At 42.1% G+C, this 22,500-nt stretch overlaps 1 protein-coding gene across 1 annotated transcript in view; it reads right to left on the bottom strand.

Moving 5' to 3' along the window:
• Nucleotides 1–22,500, bottom strand: part of rims2b (regulating synaptic membrane exocytosis 2b) — an 85,894-nt gene that overhangs the window by 47,445 nt on the left and 15,949 nt on the right. The window contains exons 4-6 of the mRNA XM_053612579.1: nt 21,557–21,723; nt 8,431–9,068; nt 416–480 (exon numbers count right to left, since the gene is read on the bottom strand). Coding sequence (XP_053468554.1) covers nt 416–480; nt 8,431–9,068; nt 21,557–21,723 — 870 coding nt within the window. The remainder of the gene's footprint in view (nt 1–415; nt 481–8,430; nt 9,069–21,556; nt 21,724–22,500) is intronic.

The raw sequence follows: 22,500 nt of genomic DNA, 5'->3' as shown, positions 1-22,500 counted from the left end.
ATGATTCTAGATTGTTGTTGTTGTTGTTGTCGTATAAATGACGTATCGTCATGCCGATATATCGTGTACTGAAAACTTGCAGAGAGACGAGGGACATCAGTGGCCGGAGAAACGAGGAGACATCGAGGTAATGACTGACATCCCGCGAGTCACTCTTTAAATAAAATAAAGGCTTCCTCACAAAAAAAAAAAAAAAAAAAAGTCTTAAGGGTCCGTAGCTTTCAGGAACGCTCTCTGATAGACAGACTCGGGTGCAGGGTTCTACCTATAGAGGTTTCTCCGGTGGGACAAACTCATTAAAGCCCTCTCGTTTAAAAAAGAGTGACGATAGAAGAGGAGAAGAAGAAATGAAAACTTGCAGAGAGGTGAATAAGAGCGATGGGGGGACGTGAGGACAGATGACTGGACGCCTCACCATAGACATTGGCGAGGACTCGTTATGCCAAGACGCATAATCCCACCAGTGGCCGTCCATATCTCCTGCGGATAAAACACACACACACACACACACACCGGGAATATACAAGATGAGCCTCACACACACATTATATACACATAATACACCCACACAGCGGTGCTTGAAAGTTTGTGAACCCTTTAGTATTTTCGACATTTCTGCATAAATATGACCTAACACGTCATCAGACTTTCACACAAAAGTAGACGAAGAGAACCCGATGAAACAAACCAGAGAAAAATATCACACCGATCGTTTATTTATCGAGGAAAATGATCCGATATTTTACATACTGGATGTAAGACCGAGTGGCAAAAGTATGTGAACGTCTAGGCTGAGCAGTTCGGTTGAAGGTGAAATTCGATCAGGTGTGTTCGGTCGATGGGATGACGATCAGGTGCGAGGGAGCGCACTGTTTTATCACCAGATTTTAACCCAAATGAGCAGCATTTCATCTCCTGGAGAGGAGACCGAAGGGAGAAACGCCACGAAACAAACAAAGAGGCTGCAGTAAAAGCCTGGAAAAGCATCACGAAAGAAGAAACCAACAGTTTGTTGATGTCGGTGAGTCTCAGGCTTGATGATGTTATTGCAAGAAAGGGATATTCAAACAAATATCAGAAGGACAGAAGGTCAGGAGTTCGAGCCCCAGCACTGCCGAGCTACCACTGACGGGCCCTGGAGTGAGGCCCTTAACCCTCTCTGCTCAGTTTTATAAATGTAAGTCGCTCTGGATAACGGTGTCTGCCACATACCGTAAACGTAAATATTACATGTTATTTACTTTCATCTACTTCAATGCTTATCTGTCAGCCTCATTTGTGAAACTCTTGCACGACTTCTGCACAGCGCCGAAGTCCGCAGTTACGTCCGAGGTCTGAAACCCATGTGCACAATTTCACTATTAAATCCTCACCACACACACGTTACACAACTCTGACTACGACCCTAACAGCATACACGATAAACGGCGAATTCTACCCTGCACTTTTGCCGACCAAAGAAACCACAGCACCGCCATCTTGTTTTCTACCGGCTCACGAACTCAGCTCGATGTATTCACAGGTCAAAGTTCAAACACGCAGAACACACAAACTGTCAGAGCTCCATCTGGAAACAATATCACTCCACGCCAGCATCAGACTCACGCAGGGGCGTGGCCTAACGCTGGAAGGTGGAGTCTGAACATTTGATGTTATTCAGACATTTGTTTTTGTATACTTTTGTATCATTTATTTTCAGTACAAACGTTTTGCGTCCATAAAGTTTGGAATAAAGCTTAAAGTCTTCCCTTTGCACTTTTAATCGGTCTTTTAATCTAATCTACTTTTAATCTAACCTACAGTAGCTATTCATTTAATCTTTTAATCTAATCTATTTTATGTTTCTGCCACATTTTCACTTGTAGTCTACTCCCTAAAACGTACGTCTTCCCCATAATGAAAATGCAGAAATGATCGAAAACGGGAAACGCGCCGGATCTCTCGCCTACGACCTTTATGTCATTTACGTCGTTTTTTTGTTTGTTTTGGCAACACGGACATTAAAAAAAACTCACTTTTTTTTTTTAACTTGCCACAGTGTCTCTTATTTATGATACAAAGAAGTCAAATGTGAGAATAAAATACCTGATAAAGAAAACTGCTCCTTGGCAATTCCGCCATCTTGGAATTGTGGCGTTGTCAGTGTCAATCATACAAACCAGGATATTAAAAAAACAAAAAAAAAGCTAAAAAGTTACACAAACCCGTGTTTTCATATGCATTTGCTTTGGTGTGCAGATCCTGGACGACGGTTTTAGAGTTCAGGAGTAAACGGAAAGGCCAAACAGATTAGAAATGATGTGGTTTCAGATTTAACGGTGTTAGCGTGGGCTAGGGCTCGGTCCGGAACACACTTCAGATTTCACGCTCTGTTCTGGACTTGATTTATCTTGATTTTTACACTTTATCGATGCGACGGAGTGACCGGTGCCCAGCTGTCTGTACTCTGAGCATCTTCCCTATCATATCAAGCTCAGGTGCCAATAAACACACGATAGAGCTACACACTCAGAGGGAGAGGTGCTGAGAGCTTCAACATCTCTGTGTGCTGAATAATAATAATAATAATAATAATAATAATAATAATAATAATAATAAACACCGAAGGCTCGTCATCGCACTGGCTGAGTTTTCCGTCCCGTGTTCATGGCAGACTTGTGACTCGCATGATTCCTCACACTGATTTGTCCTGTTTTACCGAGCAGACTTTATCCTGCTCCTCATCCAGGCTTGTTCGGTCAGGTTCTTCCTGTCCTCGTTAACCTACTCCGTCTGCTGATTCCTTCCGTCTGTTGCTTATTTCAAATACATTCAGCCTCATACTAGCACATATTTCTCTCTCTTCGTGAAGTTCCTGTCTTAATCTTAACCTCGCAAGAACACCGTGCCGTTACGGTAAAATACGGAGCGTGACGAAGCGGAGTCACTGTTACCACCGTGAAGTTGAGTCTTTTCCTGTTACAGCTCGTCCTCAAGCGTTTTATTCCTCTTATACCACAGGAACTTTCCAACCATTACCAGTTTTTTATCCGTTTATATTAATGTTTGAGTTAGTTCCTGTTGTCACTTACGTTATAGCAGCTGTAAACAGCTTTACCGCGGACCGTTCCGAAGCACTGACGCTGGAGACTCCTTCCACAAACGTTCCATAAACACTTTTCTCCTTACAGAAAACTTCACCAGATCAACGATTACACACGTTTTTAACATGTTTGTGGAGAAATCGTCAGCAAACAGCTGTGGTGTAAGAGGAATAAAACACGTAGGGATGTGCTGTTATAGGAAAATAATCAACGTCGCCATAGTAACAGTAACTCCTTCATCACACCTCATCGTAACAACATGACACGCTGTTATATTCCTTACAAATATGATCTAGGTCCAGGTTTTGTTTTCGTTTTTTTATTTAACGTTTAAAAGATCCACTTCATGAATGTGATATGTAAGGGAACGTACGTTTACAACCCCAATTCCGAAAAAGTTGGGACAGTATGGAAAATGCAAAAAAAACAAACAAAAAGAGTCAGCTGAAAATTCAGTTCACCCTGTACTTTAACCGAAAACACATTATTAACACGTTATTTGATGTTTTACTTTGTGAATTTTAATTTATTTTTGAAAATATACACTCATTAAAATCTGATGACTGCAACACACTCCAAAAAAGTTGGGACAGTCGACTGTTTAGCGCTGTGTAACGTCACCTTTTCTTTAAATAACACTTATTAAGCGTTTGGACGCTGAGTGAAGACGCCTGTTGGTTAAGTTTAGCAAGTGGAATTTTCCACATTCATCCATTATACATTTCTTCAGCTGTAGGTCAGGACTCCAGCAGGCCATGCTAACACCTGCACGCTCTGCTTACACAACCATGCGCTGGTAATCCGGGCAGAATGTGGTTTAGCGTTGTCCTGCTCTGGATGGCAGCGTATGTCGCTCCAAAATGTGCACATATCTTTCTGCATTAACACTGACACACCCCCATTCCATGGACACTGACACACCCCCATACCATGGATACTGACACACCCCCATACCATGGATACTGACACGCCCCCATACCATGGACATTGACACGCCCCCATACCATGGGCACTGACAAGCACCCATACCATGGGCACTGACACGCACCCATACCATGGGCAGTGACACGCCCCCATACCATGACAGACGCTGGCTTTTGGACCTGATGCTGATAACAGCTCGGACGGTCCTGTTCCTCTTTGGCCCGGAGAACACGATGCTGTTTTATCCAAAAACTATATGAAACGTCGACTCGTCGGACCACAAAACATGATTTCACTGTGCTACTGTCCATCTCAGATGAGACCGAGCCCAGAGAAGTGGGCGGAGCTTCTGGACAGTGTTGATGTATGGCTTCGGTTTTGCAAAGTAAAGTCTTAACTTGCATCTGTGGATGCAGCGGCGAATGGTGTCGACTGACAAAGGTTTACCAAAGTATTCCCGAGCTCATGTCAGGATCTCCGTTACAGACTCGTGACGGTTTTTAAGACAGTGACGTCTGAGGGATCGGAGATCACGCGCATTCAGAAGATTTGGCAATATTCCTTGAATCTTTTAATTATATTGTGCACTGTAGAAGTGAAATGGTAAAAATCTACCGATGTGTCTTTGGGGAATGTTCTTCTCAAAGTGTTGGATTATTCTCTGACGCATCTGTTGGCAGATCGGCGAGCCTCGACCCAGCCTTGCTCTTGAAGGACTAGACCTTCTAGACCTTTTTTGGAGACTCCTTATATATTATGATTAGACGATCGCCTCACCTGTTTCACATCACCTTCTTATTTCAACTCGTTGCATCGCTATTAGTCCTAAATTTCCCCTGTCCCAACTTTTTTGGAACGTGTTGCATGCATCAGTTTCAAAATGAACGTTTACCTTCAAAAAATTTTGCAGCTGATTAGATAAAACATCAATGGAAGTAGAATTTCCAACATTAAAATGAACCTTTAACTATAAAAACACGAGAAACGCGGCCTTACGTTTCCTCTCATCACTCAGATGTGAGCCAGCTCCATTCCTCACGCGTGCAATTCCTCATTCCGAGAGTTTTTTCAGGACCTTCTGATCCAAATATATTGTCAGTAATCCGTCTTTGCTTTCCGTGGCCCCGTCTCCTTCCAAACCTCGGCAGAAATTCACTAAAGATGATTTGCTTTGGTGTCAGTCCTGATCCCGATACACGTTACAGACGTATTTGTGTTCCCACGCTCATAATTACACGTCCAATCTGACCCCTAACCTGATAATAAAGAGGCCGTGCCGTGTTTTTGACTTTCTCTCGCTTTCTCTGCAGCTCTGTTCCTCGCTCCTCCTCCTTCGTGCATTAGAATAATGGGATTAGACTTTATTCTTGGAGGCTCAAACACTCCGTCCTACATGATGTTCACTTCGCATCACACACACACCGTTTCCACGAGTTTCAGGGTCTCTACCTCGAAAAGCACACACACTCACCGCCATGCTTCCATCCATCTTTACAAATTACAAACATAAATAAATAATTGAATAAAGAGGTAAAAAAAAAAAAAACTGAAGAAGTGTGTACTGCAGCTATACGTGCAGTTTAAAAACTTCAACAAAACCTCCATTAAGTTTCATTATTTATTTGGTAATTGTCTTTATTGTTTCTTTTCAACTTAGCGTGACTCTAAACCAAATGACATCTGCTAATCCGTGACGGACTGGCACTCTCTCGAGATAAGCTCATCAGAGATTCCACATCTTCCTGTCCACCATGACAAGGAAAGGATATGTTAATGTGGGTTCACAGATTGAAGGAGGATAGAAGCAGGTGGAGTTGTTGCATTTAGTGTTTAGGTTCTATGGAAGGTTATGAGTTACAGTTACAGTTGATCCGGGTTGCCAGGTCAGTCATTTTTACTTTTCAACTGCTGCTGTATTATTATTATTATTATTATTATTATTATTATTAATCGATTATTATTATTATTTTATTATTATTATTATTATTATTGTTATTATTATTATTATTATTATTATTATTATTGAATGTTTGTATTATCGTCATATCCTCCCAGGACATTACACCCCAAGCCTGCAGAATAACTAATCCTTTCATCACCCATGAAATACTTCCTGTGTAAAGCCAGTTCAGCCAGACATCTAGGGCCAGTGAACATTCACTCAGTGCGAAGTCTTGCCAATGTTATCATTTGTGTCTGAGCCTTGTATTCTGGTATTTCGTGTTTTGACCAGTGCCGTGTTGATCGACTATTTTTGGATCTGGTGGTGGTTGTGGATGTGGTGGAGGTGGTGATGTGGTGGAGGTGGTGGCTGTGGATGTGGTGGTTGAGGTGGTGGTTGTGAATGTGGTGGAGGTGATGGTTGTGGATGTGGTGAGGTGGTGGAGGTGATGGTTGTGCTGGTGGTGGAGGTGGTGGAGGTGATGGTTGTGGTGGTGGAGGTGATCGTTGCAGTGGTGTTGTTATATGAAGAGTTTTTACTGTAGGTGTTATTGAAGCATTTATAGTAGTTTGTAAACTACATAGTACACAATATGGTACACTATACGGTATTCATCCTGTATGGTATATGCGGTATATATACTATACGGTATTCATCCTGTATGGTATATGCGGTTTATATACTATACGGTATTCATCCTGTATGGTATATGCGGTATATATACTATACGGTATTCATCCTGTATGGTATATGCGGTATATATACTATACGGTATACATCCTGTATGGTATATGCGGTATATATACTATACGGTATTCATCCTGTATGGTATATGCGGTATATATACTATACGGTATACATCCTGTATGGTATATGCGGTATATATACTATACGGTATACATCCTGTATGGTATATGCGGTATATATACTATACGGTATACATCCTGTATGGTATATGCGGTATATATACTATACGGTATACATCCTGTATGGTATATGCGGTATATATACTATACGGTATTCATCCTGTATGGTATATGCGGTATATATACTATACGGTATACATCCTGTATGGTATATGCGGTATATATACTATACGGTATTCATCCTGTATGGTATATGCGGTATATATACTATACGGTATTCATCCTGTATGGTATATGCGGTATATATACTATACGGTATTCATCCTGTATGGTATATGCGGTATATATACTATACGGTATACATCCTGTATGGTATATGCGGTATATATACTATACGGTATACATCCTGTATAGTATACATTTATGATTTAACACAAACGTGAAAAAATGAATTCAAATAAACAAAAAATGATCAAACATTAATAAAACCAATTTCTCCTGATTTTGCTCTTTTCTTCTTCTCTGTACATTTATAATCACACGCTCCAATCCAATCCTCGGCCTGAAACAGCGCATCAGAACCACAACACCGATCACGTGCATGACCACAGCAACTCAACCCGTCTTCAAGCATGCTGCTGTAATGCCTGTGACGTCTCGCTTTGCAGAGAAGCGCTCAGTTACTGTCAGGATGTCGGGATGGGACCAGTGTCGAGTTTCGGCCATCATTTCAAGCAGACCTAGTGGAAGATGATGGCATGCTGTAATGATCTGCACAGCTTTCAGAGTCCTCTCTGCCGCACTGGGCTTTAATTACAGAGCATGAAATATTCAGCAGTGATGTCATACATACTGAACACACCACACGCAACTGACGTCTACTCCGGGTCAGCGAACAGCGAGCCTTCACTTCCACACCGTGTGTTTTAAACCTGCGTGATGTCGCTGTCGCGTTCTGGATTGCGATCGGTCAGAAGGTGCTGATTCATTTTCTAGAACAGCGGCTTTATATGAACACGCTCGTTCTAACACGCTATCGTTTCTATAGTAACAGCTCGTTCACAGAGGCTTGTACAGAGATGTTTACTTAACACTACTTACTGTAAGGAGATGTTTATTTAACGTTTATGAAAGGAGTCTCCAGCGTCAGCGCTTCTTGACGGTCCTTACGTAAAAAGGGATCGTCTGATCATCTTGTTCGCTAAAGGAGAGCTTCGTTACATTATGGAAAACGCAGCAGACAGAAACTTTATCGTAAAAAATTTAACCATACGCCTACAACCAGTCTGTGGAATTAAAAAGCAGCTCTGTAAGACGCAGACCTGAGCCGCTTGAGACATTCAAAAGTGCGATGTAAAATGTGTCCAAATACGTCAATTTTTAGCACCAATATGAAGAAATGCCATGAAAAAAGCACTTTTTAAAAAGAAAACACAGCTACATTTCTTGTAAATACTACAAGAGTGTTGTTTTAAAAAGAACCATGGTAACCACAGTACTATTTTAACGTAGCATAAACCTAAAACACAGTTCTTATGGGGAAAAGAAGCAAAGATATGGATTTGTGTAACGGATTGAAACCCTGCCTAGCAACAGGAAACGCATGTTCCCTCACCTTTCTCACCAAAGGATTCGCACTCGAGCTCCACATCCTCACAGCTCGTGTACTCCGGCGTGGTGTTGATCTCCTCCTCCGAACTGCTGAAGCTCCCCGCCGCCCTGAACCGTCCTGATCTCCGGCTCCTCACAGGCCTCATCGAGTCTGACTGATCCGAGCTGAGCGAGTCTGTCCTCATCACACCATCCATCATGCCCGGGTCCAGACGGTGTGCTTTACTGAATGTCCTGAGAGCCGGCGAGCTTCTGTCTACGGAATACGAGCGCTTTGACGTGGGGCGTTGGCCGTCAAAACCGTTGTAAGCCTCTTCGAGCTCTGTGAAAGCCAAGGAAACGTCGCTGTGGCGCCGCTCGTGTCGTGCTCTAGAAACCTGAGCGTGGATTCGCATCTGCTCCTCGTAGGGCTGCGGTTTAACAGGGTACCGCGCAAGGTTGGGGTCGCTGCGGTACCGAGAGCGATACTCCTCCTCGCGTTGCCGCTGGAGCTCGCGCTCGTCTATCTGAACGTCCCTGTGGCGTTCCTGGTAGCGCCAGCGGTTCGAGTCAGACGGAGAGCGAGGTATGACGCCGTCCCCATGCTGAGATCGTCCTACGACGTCCCCTTTGTGAGTCCTGGACGCCGATGGGCTTCTTCTCCTGTAGATCAAAAACAAACTGAATGTTAGTCAAAATAAATCTTCAGAGGCGCCATTATTTTTAATAATGCAAGACCATAAAGGGATTGGCTGCCTCTAGGAGTCCCATCCAGGGTGTTTTCATGCTTCCTACCCACTGTTCCTGGGATGGACTCCAGATCCATCATGATAGGGATAAATAACTTACTGAGGATGAATAAACCAATAAATAAATAAATAAATAATATGGACTATAAGCAGAAAGGGCAATAAGGACTGTTACATAAGCACTGCTCTAACATGAGCCAGCTCAGCGGGTGGGAAAAATGGGTGGTCACTCAGCATCTTGCCCTTTAGCTATACATTCAGCTAAAATTATAGCAACAAAGGTCACATGTGCGATGAATTCTGAGATAAAATTCTGCAATAATCAGCAAGAAGAATGCAAAAGAGCTACTGAGAACTCAAACGCCACGCGATAAATAACAACAAGGAACACATTTTAATTCGCTATTTTGAGTCAGATTAATAAAATACAGTCGTGGCAGTGTTATTTGATGATAAAGACTGAAAGTCCTGTCAGAACTGTCAGGATAGCTCACGTTAGCCGGATAGCTAGCGTTACTAGTGAGGATTATGAACGTTTATGACTATAGAGCAAAAATCCTGTGAGAAATCCAGTCAGCTTAGCTTGTTTTAGCAAATGATCTAGGGTTAGCGGTGAAGATTCTTCATATTTCTGGATATGATTTAAAAATCCTTTCAGAATTCCTATCAGGTTAGCTTATGGTAGCTAATTAGAATTAGCAATGAAGATGTGCAAATTTATAAATAGAGGAAAAAAGCTCTATCAGAAATCGTGTCAGGTTAGTTTGTGTGAGCTGGCTTAGCAGCATTAGCCGTGAAAATTGTAAATAGTTGTAAATATTGAATAATAATCCTGTAAATCTTTCAGGTTAGCACGTGTTAGCCAGTTAACTAGAATTAACAATGAAGTTTAGGGGCCCTTATAAATACAGATTAGAAATCCTGTGAGAAATCTAGTCTGGTTAGCCCGTGTTAGCCAGCTAGCTACAGCAGTGGTGGTAATGACAATTATGAACGTGAATATGATTTGAAAATCCTTTCAGAAATCCTATTAAATTAGCTTAGAATCGCTAATTAGAATTAGCAACGAAGATTATGCATTCATATATATATATATAACTTATTTATTTATCCATAAATATGGAATAAAATTCAGCACTCATGTCACGTTAGCTGGTTAGCTTAGTAACAGTAAAGAGCATTTATAAATATGTAATATAAATCCTGTCAGGTTAGCTCATGATCACTAGCCAGCTAGCATTAGTAGTAAAGATTATACATTTCTCCTTAATCTTTGACTTTACAATGTTGTGTAAAAAAAATTTTATAACTTAGCATTACTTAAAATTCAACTAGCATTAGCAGTGACGTTTATGAAAATTTTTTTTTTTTTTTTAAATCCTCTCAGAACTCCTGACAGATCATTCAGGTAACGCCCTGATGCACATACACACTCTCTAGTTACTCAGCACTTGCATGCTAGGCTAGCATCTTTCCTCCCCTCAGACACACACACACACAAAATAAGGCCCCATGCCACCTCAGAACACACACACACGTGTGCATACACACGCAGCCAGAAAGCTGACCGCTGGTTCTAGATGCCGAGGACGGCCGGGAACTGCCGAGCGAAGCCGCAAAGAATCGTGGGAGCTAAGCTAATGCCGTTAGCAAGGGCTGTATTTAGCTGTAGGTCAAATAAGACTTGCTAAGGAGGATTAAAGCTACTTAGCTGATTACAGGCCAAACGTAGGTCCTGTCAGACTTTATTATCTCGACTAACTCAGCATATTTTAGTGTGTGTGTGTGTGTGTGTGTGTGTGTGTGTGTTAACACTGAGGACTCATATTTTGTGTGTAGGAGTGTGTATGATTCAGCTTTTGATCTACAAGGATGCAGGATGTCTGGCCAGGACAGATTTGCAGTGTGTGCATGTGTGCGTGTGTGTGTGTGTGTGTGCATTTGAAGACACCACCACCTACTGATACAACAAAAAAAATAGTTTTGGAGATTATTCTCATTTTATATCATCTATATATAACCATACAGTAAATTTAGAGAAAGATTTAATGCTCGGTCCGTACAGGATTTCGCAGGTTTTTTGTGACAATTGCGGCCAAAAATGCTTGATTTTTCTGTGGCTTTTTTTTTTTTTCAAAAAAAGTTTTTTATGCTTTTTTTGTTGAAAACTACTCGAATCGGAGAAATCGCGATCGAACGAAATAGTTCCGCATGCTCTTTCGCAGCGATGTTTGTTGGTAAACGAGACCTTTTAGCTGTACTCGTGTTCGACGCACGCGAATCGAGGAGGGCTTCGGTCGAACGCGCATAGTGACGACGTCTGCAGAAAATGCGGTCATTTTGAAAAGTCACACACTCCTGTGAATACTGCAGAGTTTGCTTGATTTTGCGTTCATTTCTGCGATTACTGCAAACCCTGTTCAATCACATCTACACTTAAATAGAACTTTTTCATCAGCAGGAAGTTGGTTAAAAGGTCTTACGCAGTAACACACTACGGCAAAGCTGAAAGAAATTCCAGAAATGATGAGGAAGAAGGAGATTGAAATACATCAGTCTGGGAAGGGTTACAAAGCTATTTCAAAGGCTCTGGGACTCCAAAGAACCACAGTGAGAGCCGTTATCTCCACATGGAAAAACTCTGCACGGTAGTGAACCTTCCCAGAAGTGTCCGACCTTCCAAAATTCCTCCAAGAGCACAGCGACGACTCATCCAGGAAGTCACTAAAGAACCAAGATCAACATCAAAGGACCTACAGGCCTCTCCTGCATCAATAAAGGTCACTGTTCATGACTCCACTATCAGAAAGACACTGGGGGAAAACGGCTCCATGGAAGAGTGGCGAGGTGAAAACCGCCGCTAACCCAGAAGAACATTAAGACTCGTCTGAATTTCACCAGAACACACCTTGATGATCCTCGAACCTTTTGGGAGAACGTTCTGTGGACTGAGGAGCCGAAAGCGAAAGTGTCTGGAAGACAGGGGTCTTAAAGATATGAAGTCTCGTCGTCTAGGATACGGTCCTGTTTAAAGTGGCCGGGTGTGGGTGAGGGCGGAGCTGAGAGATAACAGGCTCTTGTTCACTGTTCTCCGTATTTAGCTAGCCGGCTAAGCTACTACCAAGCGTAGCATGATGTATCTCGAACGCTACTGGCTGTTACACTGAGTTTAAATTATATTTCTTCAAACAGACTTCCTGCAGTAAAAATATAAAATTGACAATCAGTTATTAACATAAAATATTTTTAAATATAGGTAAAAGTGTAGGCTTTTTTTAAAATCTATTTCAATTAAAAATATTTGCATTGTAAAATGATATACAGCACATTTCTCTCTCATTTCTATACAGGACACGTCGTGGGGGTGGGGGTGGGGGGATAAACCCCAGCCGAGCCGAGCCGGGCCACGCCCTACTTTACATACAGAACATCAAAGTGAGTATGTTTAGCGTCATCGCTGCCGTAGAGATGGAATAATCAGCTTTGGCACTGCGGCGTTGTTTCCATGCCGTGCGTGTATCGATCCGTTTAGACTGGCATTAGGAGAATTTGGCACACACACACACACACACACACACACACACAGTCCAGACTGGTTTAAAGAAAGGAAAAGAAACGCAGCAGAAACTCAAGCAGCTCAGAGATCAATGCTAGAGGAGGGAGGACAGGGAAATGTAGAGGTTAACACACACACACACACACACACACACACACACACACATACACACACACGCACAAACACACACACACACACACACACAAACACAAAGGCAGCAGGACTGGACCAATCAGTGAAATGTGTGTGGGCTTTATAGATAATATATACAGGACAGGAAGAAAATGCGACTCTCTGACTCAATTATTACACAGTATAATAATTTCCCTTTAGCTCAAATTCAGTTTTATGGTCACACACATACACACACACACACACACACACACACACACACACACACACTGTAACAGGCTCGGAGTTTAACTAAAGAGGAGGAAAAGCGCTGGGAATAAATTACCTAACGCTGATGAATTATTCACATCTAACACTTATTTTGCATAATTACAAAACAACGAACGGAGATAAAGATATGACGGGAAATGTGTGGAGAAATAAACGAACTGAGGTTCGTTAAAGTTAATTATAACATTTCGCATAATATTAATGTGCGGCGTAGAAAAAAACAACCCACAAATAATATGAAAAACACCTAGATTATTCATTTATCTCTGAGATACAAACAGTTTCACTGGATACGTTTTAAAACCGTTTACGATTCCCAATTCGGCTCAGCGACCTGCCACACACACACACACACACACACACACACACACACACACACACACAGAAGGACCATCACAAGTCCCAAGAATCCACTTGTCGTTGGATATCCTGTGGCCAGAGACAGCTGTTTGTTGTGATATAAACGTATTGATTTGTGGTCAGAGTCTCAAACGAAAACAAGGAAAACACACAGGAAACCGCTGCAGCTGCTTAGCAACGCTCCGTCCCAAGTGTCTTCAGATTTAAAATCCTCCGTTTATCTTCTCTACATCGAAACAGTTCCAGTGTAAGAGCTCCAGCTCCAGTTCCAGTCAAAGTCTCCAGTCATGTGACTTGGGGGTTTTTTCCCCCCTGTAGTGCTTTAGCCTGTGCGGGTATCTGAACGAGTTTTCCCATTACGACCGGAGCGTTCACTAAACTAAACTTTAACTAAACGTGGTCAGTGATGTGCTAATCTCATTCCTCAAACTCAACATCGTAATGATGCACAGAATCGCCATCGCCGCTTTCTGGCTTTAGTAGTGTTTTGGCTTCAATCTTAAAAAAATAAACGTGAAACGTTAGCTAAATGTTAGCATGCAGACACTCATGAACAGGAATGCACCAAAATCTCAACAATTACTGTCAAATCTAACACCGAAAACAGCTTTGAAGGTAACGATAATTAGAAAGATCAGAAAGATTAAACAGCTCGAGGTTCATCACGGGAATGTCACCCAAGCCACAACTTGTTAGGAAGAAAAATAAAGCTTGGAAGGAAGTAACAGGGATCGTCGGTGCGTCTGATGCGTGTGCGTAGCTAGTACAGTTAGCTCGCTTTGCTAATCGAATCTGAGAACGAAGCCGAGCGCGTAACACGTGACTCAAACGTTAGAGATGATTTTCACGCTGATTAGTGCGTCATTTAATCTGTGTTTAATTTTCGAAGCAGTACATAGCGACAAACATTTCTCATCACTTTTTTTTAAATGGACAGGCCACACCCACAAGAGACAAACTACAAGCTATACAAGCGACTTGTCAGCTGCTAGTGTGAACATAGGGTAAAAAAAAAAAAACGGGGCGGGGGGGATGGGGTCACGAACTACAACGCCAAAGTGCGACGTGTGACTAAAAGTAATGAAACGCATGGCTTTGGATCACTGACTGTTGTTGAATTGCGTCGGTTAACAGAGGGTATCGAGTCTCGTTACACTGCGCCTAGCACACGCTGTTCTCAGCTACGAGAAACATACGATGTGTTTGCACTCGCACTCTTCAGCTCCTGACTACAGACACTTCAGCTCTGAGCTTTAAAATTAAAGTTTTGGTTTTCCAGCCGGTTTTGCTTGAATTTTTACTCCTGAAGGTACCATAAAGGGGTCTGATACACAGCTGCGACTTAAACGTTGGCTGTAGAGACCAAAATGTTTCAAAACGTTAAAAAAATAAAGATTGCTGAAGGTAGAATTCGGAGCTGTTCCTAGCTGCCAATACGAGACATTATTTATGATACGTTGCGCAAGCGTGACGTGTCGAAAATTTACTGGCCAAATCCCAAATACGCACCAGAAAGGGCATAAAATAACGGTCAGAATAATGATCTGCTCCTCATGTAGAGCACTGTGTATGTCCACTGCCGAGAGATTTGATATTCAGCCCATTTTGGTCTTTTAAATATATAAGAGTCTGCAGTTCCTCCAGCAGATCGCACGCCGACTCGAGCACAGACGATGACGAGCGCACATGTGTGTGTGAGCGTCACTCACCCGCTGTTCGTTACCAAGTCGGTCTGCGAGACATTCCTAGGCGTGGACGCATTAAAACGGGACAAAACGGAGCTGCAAAAGTGTCGCAACGTGTCAAATTGCATTTTCATCTCATCTTCTTCCTCCTCCTCTTCCTCCTCCTGCTCCTGCGCTCTCCTCTAATGTTCCTTTTCCTCAGGAGAAAGAAACCACCCACAGCACGTCCATCACACTGCCTCCTCGCGCTGCGTTTAAGCGCTGCTGCTGCTGAGTGTATCAGATGTATCGCAGAGAGCCCAAACACACACACACACACTCACACACACTCTCGCTCTCTCTCTCTCTCAGATACACTCTGTACAAGAGCCGTTTGTCACACTCAAACACACTCTGGCTGCGTTCCAGTCTGTACTTCTGAGCTTTTGCCTAGGATGAGAATCCAGAACAACTTTCCATACAGCGTTTATCCATCATCATCATCATCATCATTATCATCATCATTATCATCATCTTCACTACTACCATTATCATCACCATAACCTTCATCATCATCATTATCATCATCTTCACTACTACCATTATCATCACTATAACCTTCATCATCATCAACATAATCTTCACCATCATCATCATTATCATCATCATTATCATCATCTTCACTACTACCATTATCATCACCATAACCTTCATCATCATCATTATCATCATCTTCAATACTACCATTATCATCACTATAACCTTCATCATCATCAACATAATCTTCACCATCATCATTATCATCATCATTATCATCATCTTCACTACTACCATTATCATCACCATAACCTTCATCATCATCATTATCATCATCTTCAATACTACCATTATCATCACCATAACCTTCATCATCATCATTATCATCATCTTCACTACTACCATTATCATCACTATAACCTTCATCATCATCAACATAATCTTCACCATCATCATCATTATCATCATCATTATCATCATCTTCACTACTACCATTATCATCACCATAACCTTCATCATCATCATTATCATCATCTTCAATACTACCATTATCATCACTATAACCTTCATCATCATCAACATAATCTTCACCATCATCATTATCATCATCATTATCATCATCTTCACTACTACCATTATCATCACCATAACCTTCATCATCATCATTATCATCATCTTCACTACTACCATTATCATCACCATAACCTTCATCATCATCATTATCATCATCTTCACTACTACCATTATCATCACCATAATCTTCATCAATATCATCATCATTATCATCATCTTCACTACTACCATCATCATCACCATAATCTTCATCATCATTATCATCACTATAATCTTCATCATCATTATCAACATCTTCACTACTACCATTATCATCACCATAATCTTCATCATCATCATCATTATCATCATCTTCACTACTACCATTATCATCACTATAACCTTCATCATCATCACCATAATCTTCATCATCATCATCATTATCATCATCATTATCATCATCTTCACTACTACCATTATCATCACTATAACCTTCATCATCATCACCATAATCTTCATCATCATCATCATTATCATCATCATTATCATCATCTTCACTACTACCATTATCAACACCATAATCTTCATCATCATCATTATCATCATCTTCACTACTACCATCATCATCACCATAACCTTCATCATTATCATCATCTTCACTGCTACCATCATCATCACCATAATCTTCATCATCATTATCACCATAATCTTCATCATCATCATCACCATAATCTTCATCATCATCATCACTATAATCTTCATCATCATCATCACCATAATCTTCATCATCATCATCACCATAATCTTCATCATCATTATCATCACTATAATCTTCATCATCATCACCATAATCTTCATCATCATCATCACTATAATCTTCATCATCATTATCATCACCATAATCTTCATCATCATCATCACCATAATCTTCATCATCATCATAATAATCTTCATCATCATCATCTTCACTGCTACCATTATCATCACCACAATCATCATCTTCACTGCTACCATTATCACCATAATCTTCATCATCATCATCACCATAATCTTCATCATTACCATCATCTTCACTGCTACCATTATCATCACCATAATCTTCATCATCATCCTCATTATCACCTTCACTGCTACCATTATCACCATAATCTTCATCATTATCATCACCATAATCTTCATCATCATCATCACCATAATCTTCATGATTATCATCACCATAATCTTCATCATCATAATCTTCATCATCATAATCATCATTATCATCATCTTCACTGCCACCATTATCATCACCATAATCTTCATCATCATCATTATCATCATCTTCACTGCTACCATTATCATCACCATAATCTTCATCATCATCATCACCATATCATCATCGGTGTCATTACCATCACCACAAACACCACCACTACCATCATCATCATCATCATCATCACCATTGTCATCACTGTCATTGATCTCACCACAAACAACAGGGCCGCCACCACCAACAGCATCATCAAAATCATCTTCCTCACCATCATTCTTCTTTTATCTTTATCACAATCACCACCATCTCACTGTGTGCGTGTGTGTGTGTGTGTGTGTGTGTGTGTGTGTGTGTGTGTGTGCTTCATTAACTCCTGCTCCTCTTAAACACTTAATGTTTTTACTGATGGAGTGTGACCGCCCTTTAAAACTGGCACACACACACACACGCACACACTGGTGGAGCTGTAGAGCAGCGAATGCCAGAATGTGATGTTCTGATGCTGAAGATTATGCTAATGGTGTTCACACACACACACACACACACACACACACACACACACAGTCTTTATTATCCCTGTCATCTTCATCACCACAGTCATCATCATCATTTCATCATCGTCACTGTCTTCTTTATCACTGTGATGCAGCAGGTCTTTGCAGAGGTAAGTGTATGTGTGTTGCCAGTGCTTCCGTTCCCAGCAGTGATAATTACTTCATCCCATCACCTCCTCCCTCTCCAATCCGCGTACTGGGTTCTAATCGGCTCCTAGGTTCCTTAGGGTTAGAGTTTGTACCTTGAAGGTGTAGAGTTGGAGGCCCAGGTACCATCTTGTCACTTGGGTGTTGTGATCTTTCATTGAGTGGATCAATGTCAATGGTCAGTGGTCCATCTTCAGGTCAAACTTCCTCCACAGGAGGTAGTACCGGAGGGCTTACAGGGACCACTTAATAGTAAGACACTTTTTCTCGAAGCTTGAATACCTGGTCTCTCTGGTCTCTTTTCTACTAAGGAAGACAACTGGATTCTCTGGTCCTTCAGCCCCGTGGGCCCTTCTGTGGACCCATCTCAGAAGCATCCATTTGCACCAGAAACATTTGAGAAAAGTCAGGGATTTGTAGGACCGTGCTGGAGCATCTCATCTCTTTCAAAGGTTTAAACCTGCCTCGCAGTCCTTGGGCCACGCTACAGGGTTCTTTGCAGTTTTACTTAGCAAGTATGTCAAGCGTGTCGCAATTGTGGTGAAATGAGGGATGGATCTGTGGTACCAGCCCACTAGGTCTAGGAAGGATCTCACCTACCTCTTCGTCCAGGGTCAGGGGCTGCATCGAATTGCTTCCACCTTGCCCACCTGTGGTCGCAGTTTCCCTGAGTAACTGGTCTCTTGTCATTCCCACTCACACTTCACCATGGTCAAGGACAGGCCTGCTGCTTGGATCCTCTCTAGGGTCTGTCGCAGATGTTCCAGGTTGTCTACCCAGGTGTTACTGTAGATTATCACATTGTCCAGGTAAGCAGCAGACCACTCTTCACAGCCCTGGAATACTCTGTCTATCAGCATCTGGAACGTAGCAGGTGCCCCATGAAGTCCAAACGGAAGGATCGTAGACTGGTATAATCATAGCGGCACCCTGAAAGCAGTGTGCGGCTTGGAGGTTGGATCAAGGTGCACCTGCCAGTACCCCTTACAGAGGTTCAGGCTGGTGATGTACTGGGCCTGTCCTATCCTTTCAATCAGTTCATTAATCCTTGGCATAAGGTAGGCATCAAACTTTGACTGGGCATTTAGCTTACAGAAGTCAATGCAAACCTGGATTGCTCCATCCTCTTTTGGGACGATGACTGCTCCAGTCACTGGTGGAGACTTCTATTACTCCCAGCTGCTTCATTGTCCAAATTTCTTCTTTCGAGGGAACCATGAGTTTTTCTGGCACCTGGCAAGGCCTCTGTCGTGATGGAGTGGGGTCAGTAAGATGGATGGTGTGGTGGATCATCTCTGTCCATCCAGGCCTCTGATGGAACAAGGATGGAAACCGGTTGAGAAGGTCTTGAAGTTCAGCCCTCCGGGGTTCTGCCAGGTGTTCTAGGGTCACTGTTGCAGGCTGACTTTGTGGTCTCACCTCGGGAGCTTGTTTGTCCTCCTCCATATCCTCCATCTTCCTTATCATCAGTGATGACTCTGGGGTTTTACAGCATGGCCACTTGGCCAAGAGTTTGTTCATGTAAGATGGTAACAGTAGCAGTATCTTCTGGAACTGACAAAGCCTTGCCTGCTGATCATAACACTTCTTTTGACCTTGCTGCACTTGCTGCAGATTTTCTCTTGATTATTCTTTGTAGCACTTGAGATGGTCCCTAATCTCCAAGACAAACTTGATAATGCTCCTCTCTTCTGTACTGGTTGTAGGGGCCTCCCAGACCTTCCAAAGGAGGTCCAGCAGTCCTTGGAGTTGACAACTGTACAGGAGCCCAAAGGGGGGAAATCCAGTCGAGGCTTGAGGTACCCTGTAAGTGAATAAGACGAATGGTAGCCATTTGTCCCAGTCCCTTCCCGTGTCTGCGATAAACTTCCACAGTATGGACTTCAGGATCTGATTAAATCTGTCCACCAGCCCATCAGTCTGTGGGTGAGGGCTGGTTCTCAGAGCAGTGATGCCCAGTGGCTGGTGGAGCTGTTTCATCAGACGTGAAGTAAAGTTCATCCCTTGATCTGTCAATATCTCCTCTGGGATGCCTACCCTGGAGAACAGCTGGATGAGGGCATGGATGACCTTGGGCATAGTGATAGTATGGAGTAGGAAGGCTTCAGGGTATCTTGTGGAGTTATCACAGAGGACCAAGATGTATCATTGTCCCACACTGTTATTTTCAAGTGGCCCCACAATGTCCATGATGATGCGGCGGAAAGGGGCAGATATGACAGGCAGTGGATGTAGGGGAGCTCTGCCCCGCTGATGCACTGGTCTTTTGACAGGTAGGACATTTGGTGCAGTATGTCTTGATATCAGTTTACATTCATGGCCAGTAAAAGCATCAGCTGATGTGAGTGTGTTTTCTGCTGAGCCATGTGGCCAACCCAATGGACTGTGTGTGCTAGGTGTAAAACAAGACAGGGGAACAACCAAACATGTTTCATCTCCAGTTTTCACATATAAAACATCATTCACAACAACATATTGCTCATCACGCACATTAGACTAACTTTTACATTCAGCTTTGGCAAACAAAGGCTTCAATATCTCATCTTCTCTTTGCAATTTACCTATGGGATCCACTAGCCACTGACCTCAAGACCCTCTGTTGAAGGTTCGGGGTCTGGGGCACCCAGATACCTCACCAAACGCTGCTGTTGGCATGATTTTCTAGGGATTTTGGTCCTGCCCTGCAACATACTATCGTCAAAGTCTGGCAGAGGCTGAAGATCCGCCTTGGCTTGGGCCTTTCTCACAACAGGAAATGACATTTAGGTCTTGATACAGATAACATTAGCATCACCATTTATATTAGCATCAACCAGATCACATAGCACAGGTAAGTCTCTTCCCAGAATCATGTCAGAGGGTTGTCAACCACAGCCACATTTAAAAGGTACATCTGTTCTTGCATGCCTAGCATTACCTTACCATCACCACAGTCATCATTATCATTATCAGCTTTATCATCTTCATTATTATTATCATCACCTTCATCACCACTATCACTACTTTATTATCTTTATCAGCCTGTTAATTATCATCATCCTCATTGTCACCATCGTCATCGCCACCACCATCTTCATCATCAAACCCGCTATCATTATTATCATCAGTCCTCTTTATCATCATCATCTTCATTATTATCATCATTGCTATCACCATTTTCATCATCTTCACCACTATCATCACTACCAATATCTTTATCATCACCACCTGGTGGTTTAATATTGTATTATCGTTCGTACTGCTTTCAATCTGCAAGACCACATGTCTGTTTGACTTGTTTTGAAAAATGCCATTGATGAACATCTCCTGGTCATGGACTCGACTGAAAATGAGTTTTGTTATTCAGTGGAAAGAAAAGAGAAGCAGATCTGCACTCACCTGTCCACTGGAACACCTGAAGCGCTTTTCACAGCTAATCCAGATGGGTCTAGATGACCTTTGACCTCAGGTCCTAACCTTCGGCCCTCAGCACCTCCATAGAACCAGGCGCCTGACTTGGTGAGGATTTCTTGTTGTTTTCGGCACAAATTGCACACCCACATTACCTGCAACACAAAGGACCGGAGCTTTTAGAAGAAAATATCTGATACGATGGAAATAATTACATACTTACAAGATTCTTTATATTTCAACACTCAGTACGTGCAATGCTATGAATGTTGAAAGATCTAGAGCTAGAAAAGATCTAGAAAAATTGCCAGTGGTAGAAATGTCAGCAGTGTCAGCATGGTGTGTGAATTCTGACTCAGACAGTTCCTCAACCTCAGCTACATCACTCCAGTTCAGAATCGGTCATAATTTTTTAAAAAGTACATAACTAATTTAAACCACCGTGATCCTGAGCAGGCAGGTACTAAGGATGAATGAATGAACACTGTCAATGCATCACACAGCATCGCACGATCATCTTAATGTTCACATTAACATTCATGTTCACGTTAAAGTTAAGGAACGTGGTCTTTATATCTGGTCGCTTGCTTGCTCTCGCCTGAAATTAAAAACGTTTCGTTGCTTCCTGCAGGATCCCAGTCCTGATGCACAGCTCAAGTCTCAACATGACGCCCTGTGAAAGCTTCCTCACAAGCTTTCTAAAGAAAAATTATTTGCATCTGTTTAGGACACATCTGTTCATGCTGAATAATGTATTCATATTCAGTTACATCCTTAATTAACACACTGTATGCTAATAGTAATGGACAGTATGTGTCTGTCTGTCTGTCTGTCTGTCTGTACTTCTGTCTACTTTAGGACACTTGAGAATGGATAATTCTAAATAATGTATTATTTTGAACTACAGCCTGATTCAACATTAAGTATTTTAA

This window comes from Ictalurus furcatus, chromosome 24 (assembly GCF_023375685.1).
Source record: "Ictalurus furcatus strain D&B chromosome 24, Billie_1.0, whole genome shotgun sequence".
In the NCBI taxonomy this organism is placed as follows: Eukaryota; Metazoa; Chordata; class Actinopteri; order Siluriformes; family Ictaluridae; genus Ictalurus; species Ictalurus furcatus.
Note: the sequence above shows the minus strand (reverse complement) of the source record. Positions and strands in the feature narration are given on the sequence as shown.